General features: G+C 50.1%; 1 protein-coding gene across 2 annotated transcripts in view; it reads right to left on the minus strand.

Moving 5' to 3' along the window:
- The window catches only part of MDGA2 (MAM domain containing glycosylphosphatidylinositol anchor 2), a 692671-nt gene extending 691260 nt beyond the window's left edge, over positions 1–1411 (minus strand). The window contains exon 1 of one of the 2 annotated variants that reach the window (XM_019496066.2): positions 1055–1411. In XM_019496066.2, the coding sequence (XP_019351611.1) occupies positions 1055–1163 (109 nt within the window). In that variant the 5' untranslated portion in view covers positions 1164–1411. The remainder of the gene's footprint in view (positions 1–1054) is intronic. The other variant, XM_014601296.3, reaches the window with a different exon arrangement.
- Positions 1412–19754: the final 18343 nt, after the last annotated feature.

The following is a 19754-nucleotide window of genomic DNA, read 5'->3' on the forward strand; positions in this document are numbered from 1 at the left end:
GCCTGATTGTGTATGATGGCTGCATCCTCTATGTACCGCGTCCTCCTCATGTGAACGCACTCCATCCTCCAGCACAGTACACGCTCCCGAGCTTTACCAGAAGGGCTCTTTTTTTTTCTGTTTTTTGGAGTAGCATTTAAAAATAAAATGAATAGCCTGGGCTACATCCCAAGCTGATTCCCACATCCCAGGCTGGTTCCCACATCCCAAGCTGGTCTCTATAGCCCAGGCTTTCTCCATCCCAGGCTGACCCCTGCATCCCAGGCTGGTACATCCCAGGCTTTTTACAACCCAGGCTGATCCCTGCATGCCAGGCTGGTCTCTGCATCCCAGGCTGCTTCCTGAATCCCAAGGCTTTCTATATCCCAGGCTGGTCCCTACACCCCAGGCTGTCTACATCCCAAACTGATTCTTGCATGCCCGGCTGGTACACCCCAGGCTTTTTACAACGCGGGTTGATTCCTGCATGCCCGGCTGGTACACCCCAGGCTTTTTACAACCCGGGCTGATTCCTGCATGCCAGGCTGGTACACCCCAGGCTTTTTACAACCCGGGCTGATTCCTGCATGCCAGGCTGGTACACCCCAGGCTTTTTACAACCCGGGTTGATTCCTGCATGCCAGGCTGGTACACTCCAGGCTTTCTACATCCCAGCTGATTCATCCCAGGCTGGTCCTTACACCCCAAGCTCCCTACCTCCCAGGCTTGTTACACCCCAAGCCGATTCCTGCTCTCTACATCCCAGCCGTGCTACATGGTCCCAGCCTGGCTCCGACATCCCAGGCTTTTTTTCCAACCCAAGCTGCTTCCTGCATCCCAGGCTGGTCCTTACACCCCGTCTTCGGAGCAAGCCCCCCCGCCGGGCGGGGACGGACACCGACACACCGACACACACACACACACACATCCTTGCCCTTTCCCAGGGCTTCCCACGCCCCTCCGAGGACGGTGCCGGGGATGGGATGGTGCTGGGGACACGGATGGGGATGGAGATGGGGACCAGGATGGGGATGCCGGTGCTCATGGCAACCGCGTCGCAGGGGGCCGCACTCACCGTAGACCCCCTGTCCGCAGCCGCCCTCCAGCAGCGCGCTGAGCAGCCAGAGCAGCCCGCACGCGACATCCATCCTCGCGTGGGCATCCACATATCCAGGGCGGGACATGGACCCCGCGCCCGCCCGCCCCGCTCAGGCTCGGGCTCGGGCTCGGGCTCGGGCTCGGCGCAGCTCCATGGCCCCGCGCTGCTCGGCGCGGCAGCGGCAGCGGCAGCGGCAGCGGGGCCGGCAGGTGCGGGGGCCGGAGCGGAGCGGAGCCGGAGCCGGAGCCGGAGGGAGGAGGAGGAGGAGGAGGAGGAGGAGAAGGAGGAGGCTCGTCGGGCTGGGCGGTCACGTTGTGCTCTACGTGCGGCGAGCCGGAGCCCGGCAGCCGCAGCCCGGCGACGTCAAAGCCTGCGTGTCTCTGCCGCTGCCTTCCTCCTCCTCCTCCTCCTTCTCCGCCGCCTCCCCCGTGCCAGGAGCGGGCCCGTCCCAGCGCGGGGGCGTGCACACGTGCGCTGGAATGCGCACTAAGGTGGGGCGGGGGCTGGCGGTCGAGAGGGCATTGGAAACCACAGCAGTGTACTGAGTGCAGGTGATTGCGCGTGGACGCGGGGTGCGGAAACCGGACTAGTGTATGCAGGCGTGTAAGTGACTGCGCACATTAAAATGGGGTGTGAAAATTAGACTAGTGTACTGAGTGTGAATGCTGGGTGCGGAAACCGGACTAGTGTATGCAGGCGTGTAAGTGACTGCGCACATTAAAACGGGGTGTGAAAATTAGATTAGTGTACTGAGCCTGAACGCGGGGTGCGGAAACCGGACTAGTGTACGCAGGAGTGTAGGTGACTGTGCACATTAAAATGGGGTGTGAAAACTAGACTAGTGTACTGCGCGTGAACACAGGTGTGCAGGTGACTGCGCACAGTTAAATGGGGTGTGAAAATTAGACTAGTGTGCCGCACGTGAATGCGGGTGTGCAGGTGACTGCGCGTGAACGCGGGGTGCGGAAACCGGACTAGTGTATGCAGGCGTGTAAGTGACTGCGCACATTAAAATGGGGTGTGAAAATTAGACTGGTGTACTGCACGTGAATGCGGGTGTGCAGGTGACTGCGCGTGAACGCGGGGTGCAGAAACCGGACTAGTGTATGCAGGCATGTAGGTGACTGCTCACATTAAAATGGGTGTGAAAATTAGACTAGTGTGCTGCACGTGAACGCGGGTGTGCAAGTGACTGCGCACATTAAAATGGGGTGTGGAAACAAGACTAGTGTGCTGCGCATGAATGTGGGCGTGCAGGTGACTGTGCACATTAAAATGGGGTGTGAAAACTAGTGTACTGCGCGTGAACGCAGGTGTGCAGGTGGCTGTGCACATTAAAATGGGGCGTGAAAACTAGACTAGTGTTAGTGTGCTGCGCGTGAACGCGGGCGTGCAGGTGACTGCGCACATTAAAATGGGGTGTGAAAACTAGTGTACTGCGCGTGAACGCAGGCATGCAGGTGACTGCGCACATTAAAATGGGGTGTGGAAACTAGACTAGTGTACTGCGCATGAACACGGGCGTGCAGGTGACTGCGCACATTAAAATGGGGTGTGAAAATTAGATTAGTGTGCTGCACGTGAACGTGGGCGTGCAGGTGACTGCTCACATTAAAATGGGGGGTGAAAATTAGACTAGTGTACTGCGCGTGAACGCAGGTTTGCAGGTGACTGCGCACATTAAAATGGGGTGTGGAAACTAGACTAGTGTGCTGTGTGTGAACGTGGGCTTGCAGGTGACTGCACGTGAACTTCGGCGTGCAGGTGAACGTGAGGCATGAAAACTAGACGAGATGACTGCACATTAATGCGGGGTGTGAAAACTGGACTAGTGTATTGCGCATTAAAGCAGCAGGTCGAAAGCTAGACTAGGTGGCTGTGCATTAAGGAGGGAACTAGCCGAGTATACTGCGCCTTAACGCGGGGCGTGAAAACTAGACTCATTAAAGCAGCAAGTAAAGAGCTAGACTAGGTAGCTGCGCATTAAAGAGGCACATATAAAACTAGCCGAGTCTACTGCGCATTAAAGCAGTGAGTGAAAATCTAGACTGACCTACTGCACATTCGAGCCGTGCATAAAAATATAGCCTAATCTACTGTGCATTAAAGCAGTGCGTGAAAAACTAGACCAGGTGACTGCGCATTAAAGCGGCAAGTGAAAAAGCAGACTAGGTTACTGCGCATTAAAGTAACACATAAAATAGACTAGGTTACTGCGCATTAAAGCAGCACATAAAAAATTAGACTAAGCTACTGTGCATTAAATGATGCAAGGGCCCACACTGGGTACATAATCTATTAGGTGAAGTGGATGCACATCACCAAATGTGCGATGGTTTGCTAACTGCCCTGAAGGAAGTGAAAATGGGAGTATTATTGTTTTAGGAAGAAACTTCGAATATCTTGTTTCTTCTCCCAGGAGTATCTGCAGTAGCATGAAGAGGCACGTCGCAGGCCCACCGCTGCTCCTGCAAGGCAGTCGGCTTGCACATATTTGACCTTGATGTTTGAGAGTCCAGCTCACTTCTTGAGCAGGGAGGGATGGATGTGCCTTTATTTTCCTCCACAAATGAAGGACCCACTGCAAAGCGAGTGATTCCCATCCTCACACAACACCCCCAGAGCAGTATGGCACCAGCCACAGGGCTTCTGGAGCTGCCCAGAGTAAGCCTGTGCTAGTAACTTCACGGTCCGGCCGTCCATTTTAAATAGCGCCATTTTATTATGAGCCAGCAGTGTGCCCTTGGTGCCGAGAAGGCTACTGGCATCCTGGGCTGCATTGGTAGGAGCGCTGCCAGCAGATCGAGGCAGTGATTCTTCCCCTCTGTTCGGCACTGGAGAGGCCACATCTGGAGTCCTGTGTCCAGCTGTGGGCCCACCACTGCAGAAAGGAAGTGGGCACATTGGAGAGAGTCCTGCGGAGGGTGATGAAAATGGTCGGAGGTTGGGGGACAGGACTGGTGAGGAGAGGCTGAGGGAAATGGACTAATTTAGTTTGCAGAAGGGAAGACTGAAATGGGATTGAATAGCAGCCTTCACCTCCCTGCAGGGGGGCTGCAAAGAGGATGGAGCTGGGCTGGTCTCAGTGGTGACAGATGACAGGACAAGGAGCAATGGGCTCAAGTTGCAGCAAGGGAAGTTGAGGTTGGATATTAGGAAAAGCTTTCTCACTAGGAAGGTAGTAAAGCACGGGTTACCCAGAGAGGTGATGGACTCTCCATCCTTGGAGGTTTTTAAGACCCGACTAGACAAGGCCCTGGCTGGGATGATGTAATTGGGGCTGGTCCTGCTTGGAGCAGGGCGTTGGACTAGATGTGACCTCCTGAGGTCCCTTCCAGCCATCATTGTCTATGATTTGGTGATTCCTCAGGGGTGAATTCAGGAGCGCCAGTGGTGCCAGAACCCCGGATTGCAAAGCAGAGCATAGATATGCACTAAACACAGAGCTAAGCTTGACTCTCCTTCCTCTACCTATCATTTAAGGATTAGCGCCCAAGGCCAACAGGGAGTGACACACGCTGGAAGAGGCCACAGGCCTGTCAAAACCTCCTACCGACACTGCTGGTAAGAAGGAGGTCAACCGTGTTAACAAGGCTCCTCACTGTCCTGCTGTTTAATCCTGACCAAGCCACCGGTGCTAGGAACCACATACCACCAGCGTACGGTGGGTCCTCTCTGTTAATGCCGTGCATGCATATCCCAGTGCCTGGAAGGGGCAGGGGAGGAAACAAAGCTCCTACAATATGGTCAACTGCATTTGCTTTTCCACAGGTGGCCATGTGTCACCGCTGCCCACTGTCAGGTAAGACTGACCAAGAAACCCCAGTGAAAGGACCCCCCAAACTGAGGCTATCATCCCCGGCAGGTGCAAGAGTACACAGCCACATCCCTCTCTCCCATGTCCTGCACAACAAGGAGCTCAGCTGCCTCGGGGATTCAGCCTTTTGGTTTTTTTCCAATATGTCTACACAAGCCGAATAGCTTGAGAGGTCCATGAAGAACAGCACAGCATGGCACACCGAGGCATTCATGCAACAAAACCCTTCTTGCTGCTCCTTGATAAGCAGCCCAGCAGAGCTGGAGCAGCGTCAGGTGTCCTGCAGGCTGCTGCCTGTTCCCAAATGGCTTCTCGCTGTTGGATCCCAGCTTTACGCGCCTGAACAGGTGTGTTTCCCAGGGATGCTATACTCAGGGACTGCCAGCCGACTGCCTTTTGAAAGCAAACCGGCCTAAACTGAACTAGAGCAGGGGGATGCCAAGAGCACGGGGACTGCTGCATCGCCTCCGTGGTGCATCCAGGCTGCCCTGAAGCCAGCTGTCTGCCTGCATTGCGAGGCTCAACCTCGGATGCAAGCCGCTGACACGCCACGTCCTGCAGGCTGGCAGGCAACAGTGGAGACATGTTGTACACGGGCTCGATTTGGCAGGGCTGGCTGCTGTCCTGCATGGTACCAGGAGGGTGGGAAGAGGGCAGCAAATGGCTATGGACACACTTAGGACTTCCAGGACTGACTAGGAAACAGCAGCTATTTTTTTTTGGCTGCACTCTTCTTCCACCCAGACGGGGAGGGCTCCCTTTTCTCCAGCATGGGGACGTGACCCTTGAGCTGTGGAGACTCCTATTCACCTACCATTGGGCAGGGCCAGTGTCTTGCTTTACACCTCTCCTCCTCCCCTTGGGAAATAGAAAAGCCCCTCTATGAGGCTAATTAAACAGTGGGACCACATCCACAAAGCTGTCCCCCCTGCCATAGATAACCTGCAGCTTCATTAGGCTCGCAGCCCACCCCGAAAGGGCTCTCAGATCCCACCGCTGCATTCACCTGTGCCCCCCTGGTTTGGAGAAGGTCTGTGGTGAGCTTGCCTCAGTTTCCCCTTCTGAATCTCGTCACTGTTCCCCAGGTAAACAAGGCTGCCGATATTTTCTCCCTCTCACAAAAGCACCCAAGAGGCTCCCTGCTCTCACCTTTCTTAACCCTGCGGCTAGGGTCACTAAAGGCCCATCCACGAACCCCGGGCACAACAGGCACAGCCCGCTGCCTGGCTGTTCCCTGGGGCTTTCCCAGGCTCTTCCCTATCGTGTCTCTTTCCAACGGTGCCTCCTCTCCACTGTCTCCCAGGTTGCTCATCCTCAGCCTGCCGACGTCCACCTCCTCTCTGAGCTCCACCGCCATGCTCCTGATGAGAGGCAGATCCCAGCGACCTTGCATGCTTCAGGCCCGGAGCAATGATCAGTGCAACAGGGACCAACTCCTGGTACAACAAACCTCCTGCTCCTCTGAAGCGACCTACCCATCCACCCCAGCCAGACTTGAGCTGCCCCGCTTTCCTGCTCCAGCCTCCACCAGATGCAGCAGGCAGAGCAAATTACCATACTTCACGGTGTATAGCTCAATGCAGTGTATCGATCCCAGCGATACACCAGTGTCTTGGTGGAAAGCTCAATGCAGTGTATGGATCAGTCGACCCCATTTTTCTGATCCAAAATGTTAGGAATTTCGTAGATATGGCGTACAAGTCAACCTAACTTTCTGGATCAGAAATATGAGGTCGACTGATACTGGCCTCTGCATGGCCTCACTGCGGGCTAGGCAGCTGGGGGGTGGATACGTGCCTCAGCGCTGCTTGCAGGGGACAGGGGCAGGCTCGGTGCTCGGCTGGCACGGCCCCATCCCCTGCGAGCGGCACTGCCTGGGCCATGCCAGCCGAGCACCAAGCCCAGCACTGCTGGAAGGGAACGGTGATAACTGCATAAGTCAAGATTGAATTTTAAGAGTTAAAAATTGGACTTCAAAACTCAACTTATACACCGTAAAATATGGTAACCAGGTAGTCTCAGGCTTCTTAAAGAGAAAAGCCACTCTTCTTACGCTGCAAAGTCCCCTGAGCTCTGTAGGAGCGTGAAGCCCAGCCTAACCTATCCCCATTGCTCCCTAGACCTCTTCAGTAGGAACCAGGCTTCTGGGATGCCATTGCATGTTGCTTGTGAGCCCTGCAGGAAGGGCACTGGGGGGAAAGGGGACCGGTTCAAAGGAGTACCTCAGGCAGGGTTAGCTTCTGCTGCTTCCCCCTGGGACTGAAGGTAATGGAGAGTCCACAAGAGCTAGCTGCACCTCCTTCCAGCTGATCCTCCAGTGGCTTCCTCTCGACAAGTGGAGTTCAAGCCCAGAAGACGTGTTTGTACAATTATGGAAGTGCTCCAAGGGACGGCATGGGACCCAAAGACTGGATAGGAAACCTACAATTCACAGCCCTCTCTCAGCCATAGGCACCTGTGGTAGCAAGCACCATGCTGCCTACCAGAAGAAGCAGGGGAGATTTGGGCCTTTTCCAAGGTGGAGCACTCAGTGTTTGCAACCCGCTTTCTCCATTACCACACAGGAGCATGCCCCCTAAACCAGTCCGTGAGCCAGGTAATAACTTCCCAGCAGAGACTGAGCCGTCTGCTCCTTTGGTGCTTCTAGGAGTTTTTTTTTTTTTTTAATTTTGGTTTAATGCCACAAGTGAGCAAACACCCACTTCAAGGAAGGGCAGTGTCCAAGGTGGGTCCAAGCCTCCAGCCTCCAGCCCAGCCCTCCATGCCTTAACTGGGAGCTGCGTGGCCACCTTTGGCTCTCATAGCCAAGTGAGCATTTCCATCTCTCAGCGTGTGGGGGGCTCTAAGCATATCAGACACCTGCCTTGAACTCGTGTCTCTGAGGTTATATCAGCAGGGGTTACTTGCAAGCTTACCTCCTTCCTGCAGTGCAGACCTCCCCCATTTGAGCTGCAGGAGCCAGCAGCTATTACTCTGTAGTGAAGCCACCAGCATAATGGGACATGACGTTTTGCCGGTGAGTCCATGTAGGCCCATCTGTGATTTAGGACCTCAGTGCTCCCAGAATGAGACACCTGCGTGGCTTCACGCCCAGGAGCAATCTCACTGAGGCCCGTGGGAAGGTAAACAGCCCTCTCCATTTGGGCAGGATCAGCCACTCAATGTTTTTCCCCTTGTGCAAAATGCAAAGCTCACTGGTTAATGACGATCTAATGCTGATTTCTGCGAGCCACTGCGTTCTCTTGCATTCAGGTACGGCTTTGCTCAACTGCAGAAACAAAGCTGGAAAAGAATAAGCACACCTGAACTCCAGGGGTGCTCCCAATAGTTTGCTTTTTCCCAGAGAGGGAGAAAAAATGCTGGGAAGGAGGAATTCAAAATGCAGAGAATCAGCCAGGTCAGACCTGACAGCAGTCCAAGTTCTCTGAATTCCCTGCATCACCATCGAAAACCGTAAGGAAGACCCGTGGACCTGTTCTTAACAAAAAATGGGGTTGGTGGCAGTGCAACGTGAGGTGTGAGGCAGTCGGCAGTGAGTTCAAGCCGTGTGTCTAGCTAATCGTCACTGGCTTCTCTCCAAGTCCTCCTCAGCACTTCTGTTTTCATTAAGGCCATGGTTATAATCCCAGTGTTTCTAAGCAATCGTTAAGGACTCGATCCAAAATCCAGTGCCTCCGATGCAAAGATTCCCATCAACTGCATGAAGGTTTAGCTCAGCCCTCGATAAGCAGGTCTCAGCTTTCTACTCTGAGAGCTTCCCTGGGGATAGAAGTGGCAAGAAGGTGGCCCCAGCTGCTATCCCACTATCTCCCCCACCCTCTCCCACCCCAGAGCAGCCATCTCATAGCTCTCCTATCCCATTGCCTATTTTTCCTCCTTCCCCCAGTTTGATGCAACTCTGTTCTTGCTCAAGTTTTGGTTCTTCCTCTTGAAGAAACTCCTCCCTCATTCATGCACTGCTTCAGATCAGGGCAAGTAAGGTTTTATCACCAGATCCTCGAGGACCACACTGTGTGTGGCTGAGATGAGTGCCTAAAGGGACAGTCTAAGGAGAGACATGCAAAACAATGACTTCAAAATGAAGCAAAGCAGATCTACATTATTTCCCAGGAAGACCTTCCTTGCTGTTAGGACATCATGGCAGGGGAATAAACTAGTTGTGGGGTTTCCTTCACTGGAGGTTTTTAAGAGGAAGATGGATACACATTTGATAGGGATGTTGTAGGAGTAGCATTCCTGCATTCATGCAGAGGATTGGACCAGATGGCCCTGGAGGTCCCTTCCAACCCTATGATGGTATGACATGCAGGATGCAGATGTCTGAGCTGTTTCTGTGCTTGGATATGGGGCAGTGGCATCCTTCAAGGTGGACTTGCCATCTAGCAATGAAGAGATGTTGGAGGTGGGATCATGCTCATCTCCTCTGTCCTGTATCACCTTGAAGTCAGGCAGTGTCTCTGCATCATCAGAGTCCCCTACACTGAGGATCTCCTTCCAGAAGCACTGCATAGCTGCTCTGTATGATCTGTCCTAGTATTGGAGACCCCCACATTAGCAAGTTAGAGACATTGCCAATGCTCGTCATCGAACCTGGTGCAAGAGACCACCCTACCTGCGTGGAAACACTGGAACAAGTTACCCAGAGAGGTGGTGGAGTCTCCATCCTTGGTGGTTTTTAAGGCTGGACTGGACAAAGCCTTGGCTGGGATGATACAAAAGGGTAAGACCATCTAGCCAGAAACCTCCAGCTTCAGTCCCAGCAGCAGCATTGGCACAATCCAGTTAAAATCCCTAGGCCTGGCTTCAGCCGACACCCAATACCTCTGGAGAAGATGTAAGCAGACGCCCCCAAAACATTCATTTCCATCCAGTCCTGGGTCTGACCATGCACAGCGCACCTCCTGGGGCCTCTGCATGCAAGAAAGGGAGGAGCAGATAATCTGTCTCCAACACACACAAGCCTGAAAGGAGGATGGCCTTTGGGGCTGGCCAGTGGTGCTCTAACCTACATGTCACTGTCACGTGAAGACGCATGGGGGTCACCTGCACTCTGAGGGGCCCAGCTCTAGCCAAAATAGACAGCTCACTGCAAGGCCTTACACCTTGTTGCTTTCACTTCTTGCTTTGCTCTTGCTCTTCCATGCTTTCGAGGTGTGAGTTGCAACACCTGCCGCAGAGCTGAAAGGTAAGCGTGTGCTACCTCTGAATTCAGCCCGCCGTGATCGGTAGGTGGCAGGTCACACGAGTCAGTAACAGGGAAAATGACAAAACCGTCAGACCTGGGTTTGGATTTGGGACTGTCAACCCTATGTCACAGACTTGAGCTGAAGAGCTAACTCCATGAGCTGGTGGCAGAAGTAGGCTGTTATCTTCTAGCCGGCTGGTGGTTTTTGGATGGGACAGGCACATTGCTGATGTGATATAACAACCCTAGGACAACAAAAAGCCTCGCATGGTCTGGAATGAGCCTTGCTATTTCTTAGAAGACATTTCTCATGGCCTTGGGAGTTAGGGTTGGATGGATAGTTTGATGAAGGATGACTTCTCAAACACCAGGGATTCATGGAAAACCTGTTCTGACGCTGCTTGACAATGTCTCTTTTAGCTTCACGACCAGGAGTGAAAATTTCTATTCAAATTGAATCATAATTAAAGTTTTGCACCTTCCTTACAGGCGAAAAGAGGGAATGGAGGTTGTAAGGAGCTGATAGAAATGAGGGCACTGTCCCCATCAGACAGATTCCTGTTTGGTTTGGACTCTTCTGTAACAAATAAGTGAGGTTTTTTGTGGAAAATCCTGAAGCGAACCTTTTCTGTTTCATTCAGAACGTCTCATGGATGAGAACTCCCAGTTTTCGACCGTCCCTTACTCCATCGCTAATTGAGAGGATTTAAATAATTCCCCTCAAGCAGCATCCCTGCACTCCCTGCTTTCTTTGTAAGGGAAAGTCCTGTCATTAATAAGGACCCTGGGGTTCTCTCTCAGCCTCTCCCTCCGGCCTGCAGAACCGTACAAGTTTTCTTTACATTTCTTCTTGACAAGTGTCAGAAGACCCGTCAGTCCTCGCCAAGCGGATCCGGCTGCTCTACTTGCATGGCATTTCTGTCCTCCGTAATTAGAAACATCCCCCCCCCCCCCCCCTACACACACCCTGCATGGCTTCCTTGTCCAAAGAGATGGAGAACAAGTGGATTGCAGTGAGCCCACCAACCCCTAAAGGGGGTTTCTGGGGGTTGCCCAAAGAAGCCATTCAGCAAGGTACATGGTGTTGCCTATCACTCATGGGCTAGACAGGAGGTAGGTAGCATGGGACTTTCACTGTGGCAACAGCATCCCTGTGCTCCCCGCAGAGATGGAGACCAACATCCAATGCCTCTCATCACCAGATCCACAGAACAGGTGTATAATGGCAGAGGTCCTCTGATTTCCACTGAACGATGTGACTTTATACTAGCCAAGAAGAAACCAGCCTCCTATTCAGAAAGCCACCTTGATAGGATCTGCTCTTCTTTAGCCTTTGTGTCTAAGTAGAGACTCACCCTTCTGGTACAAGACCAGTTTTGATGCTTTTAACTGGGCTCCTTATCGCACATTATCCACTCCAGTCCCTCCATCTTCCTTACAAGAATATCTTCCCCCTCCCTGCAGTATTCTCTTCATTTCACTCCGGGAATGTGCAACGATAAGACGCCGAGGTCAGGAGCAGCAGGCATTTGTGTGCATTGCTCAGCTAATAAGGTGAGGAGAGCTTTATAAATGCCAGAGAGAGAGAGAGAGAAACTGGTCGAGGGCTCGAGTGTGACTAGCCCTACCCATAGCCATGCAGGAGGGTTGTGAAAACAGCCTCCCTCTTCCCATGCACCTGCATGAGAACAAGTCCTGTCTCCACTTCAGGACTGCTCAGGATGTTCCCTTCCGGAGCAAGTGGGGTCGAGGGGGTGCTGTGGCTTCAGGCCATTTTGCAATAGGGGGATCGGTGTCTGGGAGATTTCTCTGCAGGACGATGTCTCCCAGGGCTCTCCAGAAAGCTTGTACACCACTCTTATTAACCCTGGAGATCCAGCCCTGCCTTCTTTGTGCCTCTAAACCCCTCTTGGCTTCAGGGGGAATTTTGGTCAGATGGTGAACATTTAATTAATGCCAACTCCCTGCAAAAATTGTGTTCTTAGTGTTTGTATGAAGCCCTAAAACCATTTTATTTACTTGCCAAGGAAAAGGCAACAAGCACTTTTTTTTTTTTTCCCCCCTGAAGCAAACCTTGCTGTGGGAAAGTTTCTCTTGGAACAGGTTTTTCCTGAAAAGGGCATTTTTAACCAATTGCTTCATTGTTTTTCAATCGTCGCCTTCACAACAAGAAATCATACAGAGAGATGCTGAAATGCTTATCGGAGATTGGCTCAGGGAGCAAAGCAACAATTTTCTTGTAGCAGAATATTGAGAAAAAAAAATGAAAGAAAGAGCATCCTATTTAAAAGAACTCCAAAATAATTACAATATTGCGCTACGGGAAGTAGTAAAGTTATTTTTGGGAAGCTGTCTTTCAGGGCAATATATATATATATATATATATATATATATATATATATTCATCTCATACATCCTTGCACAATAGAGACAATTACTGTAGTGGCTGATGCCATGTAACCTCTTTCAAACCAAATTGTCACTCTATTCCTATAGCCCCAGAAATAAGGAGCCGTCAGGGAACTTCATCTCTGTGCGCTGATTTGCATTTCTCAATATCAAGAGACTTGTACAGTTTTATGTAGTGCTGCATGAATGTTACAGCTCACTCTGATGTAGGAAGGAGAGATGGAAATAAAGAAGATTTCAAAATGAATTAATCTAATTGTGATAACGGCAAAAGCTTCGGAAATCCAGTGCTTCCTACCCACCAACAGTCATTTGTTCCTGAGCAAGAAATATATCAGCCCTTCTCCTAATGGCATTTTCATCTCGTCCACGAAAGATATAAAAGGAAACTGATGTCTTTCCCTTTCTTCTGAGTAAGTCTACAATTAAATATGATTAACCTCTTCTACCACCACCTCCATTAAATAATATTCTGCGGCATCAATACGCTGAGCATCCACTCTTTTTCTCTCCACCGCGGATCGAGATTTCGCCTCCAGCAAAGCATATCCAGCCCAATAGAAATGAACTTGTCACTATTAAGCCAGGGTATTTCAGACGGGTGTCTTCTTGCTCGTGCCTTTTTTAGCATTAATGATGAATGGACAGGCTGTATATGATCAGCAACAATTCAATGCAAAGATTACAGGTAGGGTGTCCCAAATTGCAATGGAAATGAAGGCACAATGTACATGACTGGTTAAAACTAGGTACATCGACAATGTCCGCTGCCCTGAAGTCATGGTAGCCACTGTTGCAATGTAGCCTAACAAGTCTCACAGTTTTAGGCTGCGGGGGGGAAGTCAGAGGCTATACAAAATATATCTCGGTCTGGAAAAACGTTTTTCAAAGCTGTTCTCTAGAGAGTGCCCTCCTTCCATCAGGGATGCCCTGGTACATGGAGATGTCCCTGGCAGGAACTTCCAGTTTCCCCCAACAAGGAAGACGTCAACTGGATGTGGACCTCAGTCAAGCAATGGAGCAGACCAAGCCTGACACGTTGCAAGCTCGAGAAACTAGATAGACACAGTATGTGTGGAGTGGCAAGAGGAGACAGAGAGCAGCTGTGGGGTTGTTCCACCACAGCCCAGCCTGAGCCAGCCCTGATCTGGAAGAGGAAGATGCGATTTCAACCTCACATGGTATATATGGCAGCCAGCTATCCTGCCAGGTCCCCCTTGAATTATTCTGTTTCTTGTTTTGATCCAGTTGCCTTCCCAAGGTGGCACCAATGTTGCCAGCTCTTAGTACTTTTTGAAGCTCCTGTTCCTGGAATCACAGCAATGATGGAAGATCTTCTGCTTTCAATTAAAACAAGACCGTGCACACACACAGATGCATGCACACGTGCAACATCATCTTGTAGCCCTCATGGCTCCAGGGGAAAAAGCTGGACCGTGTACTCAAAATGTTCAGAACCCAAGCAAATGCTTTCCACTTCAAACATGCACATGCCCTCCTCCCCCTCCACCACCCCCAGATTTATTTTTTAAAGTCTCACAATTGTTGAAGATTTGGGGTTTGGCTACCAAGGCTTGCCTATTTACAGAGAGCAACCAAGTGTATGGGCAGACCGATTGTAGAGAAAACTAGTGGACACCCAACTGCATCGTCTTAGGTCAGGCACATTGTACCCCACTTCACTCCCATGGTTATCAGTCCTCAGTAAGGTTGGAAAAATGATGCAAAATGCCAGCATGCCTCATCTCTGCTGCAAAAATGCTGAAGTAAATTTACTAGCCAGACTCTGTGATAATCCTATGCTGCCAGTGCACTGGGACATATCCCACTCACCAATAGGTCAGCTCCCCGCAAGACACCCAATATGGTCCATGTTTTCAAAATCCGTTGACTTTTCCTTACTTACTCAATGACACAAAGAATGGCCAGCACAAGCTCAATCAATCAACACATCATCTCTGACCCTGCAGTCAGTCAACCAGGATTTAACTGTCCACGCCGTTATTGGGCACTTCTCAACCAGTTTCAAACTGGACAAGGTCATTGTGCCACAAAACTATACCAATTGGGGCCTTTGCAATGGCAACAAATGTCCTTATGGACACGAGTCAACAATGTTGGACATGGTTTGAACGTGTCCATAAAGGCGTTTGTTGCCATTATGAAGGTCTATGGACATGTTCAAACCACGTCCCACATTGTTGACTCGTGTCCTTTTACTATGCGACCTGGTGGCCTTCAGGCTCTTCACACTGGTGATGACATCCCCTTGAGATGGCTCAAACATAGACCAAAACCGCATACACTAAATAAATAAATAAACTGAATATTTCCTTCCTCTCCCAGAAGGGGAAGAAGCCTAAATGCTCTTTTCTTCTTCCAAGCTCTCCCAAATGAGGGCCATTATGCATTGCCAATAGTGCAAAAAGGGGACCGGTGTCTGGGAGATTTCTCTGCAGGACGATGTCTCCCAGGGCTCTCCAGAAAGCTTGCACACCACTCTTGCACACACACATGAGGGCCTGGTTTTCAGATATCTCTTCCCTCAGATATTTGCTTCTTGATCCTAGCATCTCATACTGCACCGCTGATATGATGTAGTTTGCTCTGAGAATTTAAACAGGTTCATTTAACAATGTTGAGGTCCAAACCTGTAAAGGATGGGATTGTTAGATAAATAACTAAGCGTGAGAGACTCTGTAGGCGTACCTGTTTTCTTCACGGGTGCCGCTTGGTTACACAGGGCACCAAGCCATCCGATTTAGGACTAGATATGCCCCACAACCAGAATAAATTCAAGATGACTCCACTGACATCCATTTATTAAAATAGATGAAGTCATTTGATAAGAAGGAAGTGCAATTGAATGCTAAATAAATGGTATTGTGTATTAGGCTTCCTCTCCCTAATTAGAGGACTATTTTTGGCCAGTTGTGAGTTTTGTTAGCTCTTTGATTCTATGACCCAGTATAATCTACATCTTAACTAATTACCCGGTATATAGTATAGCTCTGGAATCAGGAGGAACATGGCGCTGAAGACACTAATTCGACAATAGGAGCAGTCACAGAAGATGCGGCCGCGCAATGCTTCATCCATTCAACAAGTACACTGCTGTCCAAGGGAGTCTTGTTTAAGGAATGAACAGAGTATGGGTCAGGCAGCAATTCTAGTTTGGTTGTGGGTCTTTTGTTGCTCTAGAGCCAATTTGTCTTGGGTGGTTTAGATAGGTACGATCCTGCCTCCAGCAGGAGGTTGGACCAGATGACTTCCTGAGGTCCCTTCCAGCCCTGCTTTCCTACGATCCTATAACTCAGACTGTGCCCCTGAATGTAGTTACCAGCTATGTAGGGTGCAAGCTGAGAGTCAAATCTCAGAGGTGTGGCAGGGCAGGTCTATACCCGGGGCAACTACTGGTGCACAGGGAAGCACCTGCTCCTGTCATGCCAATTGTGGCAGATCTAGGCCTGATCTTCAAACTGAGAATCCACCTGCAATCGCTTAAGTCAAGCAAAGTCTTGTACACTCCTCATCTCACTCCCATGTACCCTCCCTCTTTTTAGACACTAGCCAGACAGCCTGGTCAGAGAAAGATTTTGGGAAGGCCTTGGAAAGTCAATCCAAGGAGGCTGGCATCTGTAGACAAACCACATGCCAGCCAAGGCCATGGCATCCGCTGAGAAAGACTGTTCTCTATTCCTGGAGAGGCTTAATCCCTTTTCAAGTATTAATGCCAGCATTTCTTTAAACTGTGTTACAAATAAAACCGATCTGATGTTAAAGCATAAATAAATAACTCAGTAAGTCTGAAAGGTCAATAAGCATTATTAGAAAACGCTACGCTGTGATTTGGGATATGAAAAAGAATTGTGTTTACAAGTGTTTTGTGTATCTGCTATTTTTAAATCCCCAGCCCTCAAACATGCAAACTACACAGGGCCACTAACATTTCAAAGACCTTTATTATTACGCAGAAGCATAACAAGCAGGGATTAACCCTGCGGGAGAGTGTGTGTGGGCAGGAGGAGGAGAAGGTGCCAATGATTGCCCGGGAAGGGGGGCAAGGGTCTTACCTACTCCAGGGAATCAAAAATAGTCCCCGGCTGCTGCTGCCACAGCATGGTCTCCACATGGTCTCCGTTATTGCTCCTGTAGTAGCAGCACGATGTCCTGCTTCTGCAGGGGGTGGCGATGCCGCAATGGTGCCCCTCCTAAGCTGGCTCCTCTTGCATACCCCAAGATATGCTCCTGTTATTACACGTGCTTTATAAATTAGCAAGTATACACAAAAATTGCACTCATCTCACATCACCCAAGTAGTTAGCTCTGAAGAGTAGCCATCGGCAGAGTATACGGGGGCTCAGGGTTGGCATGAGATCCCGTCAAACTGGAATCCCACAAGACGTTTGACACAGAGATCTTTGTAATGAAAGCGCTGCATCTTCCCACCGTAGGTAGGAGCTCAGAGACATAAAAAAGGACAGAAAAATAAATCTTCCTCTCCTGTCCCTGTGCAGGACCATTATTTTATGTGATGGCAAGTATGAAACAGCACTTTAGTCAAAGGAAAGAAAATGCATTAATAAACAAGTCATCATTTTGGGTCAATAGACTCATAATTATGGTCAGATGAAAGTTTCACAGCTTCTGGGAAACAAAAGCCTTGGTAGGAAAATTCATCTCTGCCCTGGGCAGCGGGGTTAATTCAATCATAAAATATAAAGTGCTTTACACACAAGGAAAAACTTTGCTTCTCTCCAAACAGCATGGTATGATACAAGATGGGGTAAGAGGGTAAAAGCCAGTGTTACCATCTCATTTGTTATCTTACAGAGGTAATGTCTATCGGAGAAATCTAGAAAACCTCCAATAGATAAATGTGCTAGACATCTGTGTGTTTCATGCATGCAAAACACTGCTACTGTTTATTTAATGCCCCCCCGGAATGAAGGTGCTGGATCAGACTGACTTGGGGTGTAAAATCCTGGAACAGCCAGCACAAATTCAGGCAATGTCTAGTCAGCCTTTTATCTTTCCGAAGCAAGTAGCTTCCCCCAGCGCCCTGTGTTTTCATCTCTCAGAAGTACATTAAAAATGAGCACCATCTGTTCTGGACAAAGCATGAAAATCCATTGGTACCTGTCAGACAAGAAGGATTGTCCTTAATCAAAATTTCTCCTACCCTTATTATTGTGCAGTGTGCTGTCCTAGTTGATGAGAACAGGGTAGGAACCCTTTAAATAGTTTGTGAGCCCTCTAGTGGTGCTCACATCGCTTTAGAAATCACCAGGAATGAAGTTAGAGCAGCGATATATGCACTTGGCTGGGCCTGGCATGCTTTATGCATGCTTAATTTATAAGGCTATATGGGACACAATAGCATCCATGTGAATTCTTCACTTTTTACTTGTGCAAAGAGTAAAACTCTAAACAGATGCGATCAAGTTGCTGGTTCCCACATCTGCATTTTGGAGTCACGGGGTGTACTTCTACTGCAGTTAGAGCTATACACGTCTCCTTGAAGACCACATAGGTGACCTTCTGGAAGCCAGACTCCGGAGATCTACCAGGAATAGGCTATGGTCGACTTACTTGATGAGGATATTTGTAGACAGAAGACATCCTGAAACGTTCCCTCTCACGTAGGGTGCTGTGAGATCCCTTTAAGGGCGCCCCACAGTATAAGCACTATTAGGTGTGCAACCACCTATACACCATCCCTAATATACAACCCAGAGATTTCAAATCAGGATCCAGAGAGTCAAACACATTTTGTCGTGGTCTGTCTGGGGTCTTTGCAACAAAAGAACAACTCTATTATTTTGTCATAGTCGTAAAAGGAGTGAAAGTGAAGAGCTGACATTTTCCGGGGGGTGCCTAGACTCTAACGAGGGGTGCCTTGAGTCAAAAAGGGTCAGAAATCACGGCTCTAGAGGAGTGACAGGCTCAGATGAAAGCAGATTTCACTGTTTACAACCCAGGCAAGTACAGAGGAAGACCCGAGCCCTGGGTGATCAGGTGCTGGGTGCTGTTGAACCCCGAGGAGAAAGGGTGGATTTGGTTTTTCCTGGGGATTCCTGGACCTGGCAGGATCTCCCCGCTCAGGTTGGTTCCCCCAGACTCCAGCAACCCCGACCCGTACGATCCCAAGACATTTTGTTTTGAAGAGGTCTTGTCAAGCCAACAAGGGCAGCCAGATCCATGGCAACGTGGCAGAAGTTTCTCAGGATCTCTCTCCTAGGAAGCAAGGGCTTGTTGCACGGAAAACACTTTCCAGTCACGTTTTGATGAGGGAAAGATCTGCTTCTCCATATAGATCCACTTTTTCATAAGGACCCATGGGGACTCTGTTCCCCGCATGCAGGGATAGGGTCATGTATTGCCAGAAGTAAAGTGGAGAAGGAAGCCCTCTTGACTTTTAGCCGCACAGCTGGGGCACTTATCCAGGGTGGCAGAGACCCAGGTCCTGGTCCTCTCTCACCATCAGGGGATGTGAACCTGCATCTCGTGCTTACAAGCAAGACATGCATCTTCAAAGACATCTGAACCTGCATCTTGTGCTTACAAGCAAGACGTGCATCTTTAAAGACATTTGAACCTGCATCTTGTGCTGACCAGAAAGACATACCGCTCTTAATGAGCAGACCTCACCCAGAGCATCTCCAGCCTTCCTCCTGCCCCTGCCCCCTTGTACCTTGCATTTAATATTCAGTGGACAAAAAAATCAGTGGGATAGTTTTTGCCTCACTGGGGACAGGGCCCTGAGCTGGACCCCATCCTTCCTGCCAGGGAAGCACCCAGCTCATTGAGAGGCCTTCCTCGGGCTTGCCCTCCTTCTGCCCCATGGAGCTCAGCCTCCTGGCTGTCTATGAGCCAGCTTTCAGAGGCAGCCTGGAGAGTGCAGTGGGCAAGGCCCAGCCTGGGGCTTGGAGTCTTTTCCTGAGATGCAGATTCACATCTCTTCTGGGTGAGAGAGGCCTGAGAAGACTGAGGGAGGATTTGGTAGCAGCCTTCACCTCCCTGCAGGGGGGCTGCAAAGAGGACGGAGCTGGGCTGGTCTCAGTGAGGGCAGGTGACAGGACAAGGAGCAATGGGCTCATGTTGCAGCAAGGCAAGTTGAGGTTCCATATTAGGAAAAAACTCTCTCACTAGGAGGGTAGTAAAGCACTGGAGCAGGCTCCCCAGAGAGTTGGTGGAGTCTCCATCCCTGGAGGTGTTTAAGACCCGGCTAGACAAAACCTGGGCTGGGATGATGTAGTTGGGGC

The sequence above is a fragment of the Alligator mississippiensis genome, chromosome 2 (genome assembly GCF_030867095.1).
Source record: "Alligator mississippiensis isolate rAllMis1 chromosome 2, rAllMis1, whole genome shotgun sequence".
NCBI classification, from domain to species: Eukaryota; Metazoa; Chordata; order Crocodylia; family Alligatoridae; genus Alligator; species Alligator mississippiensis.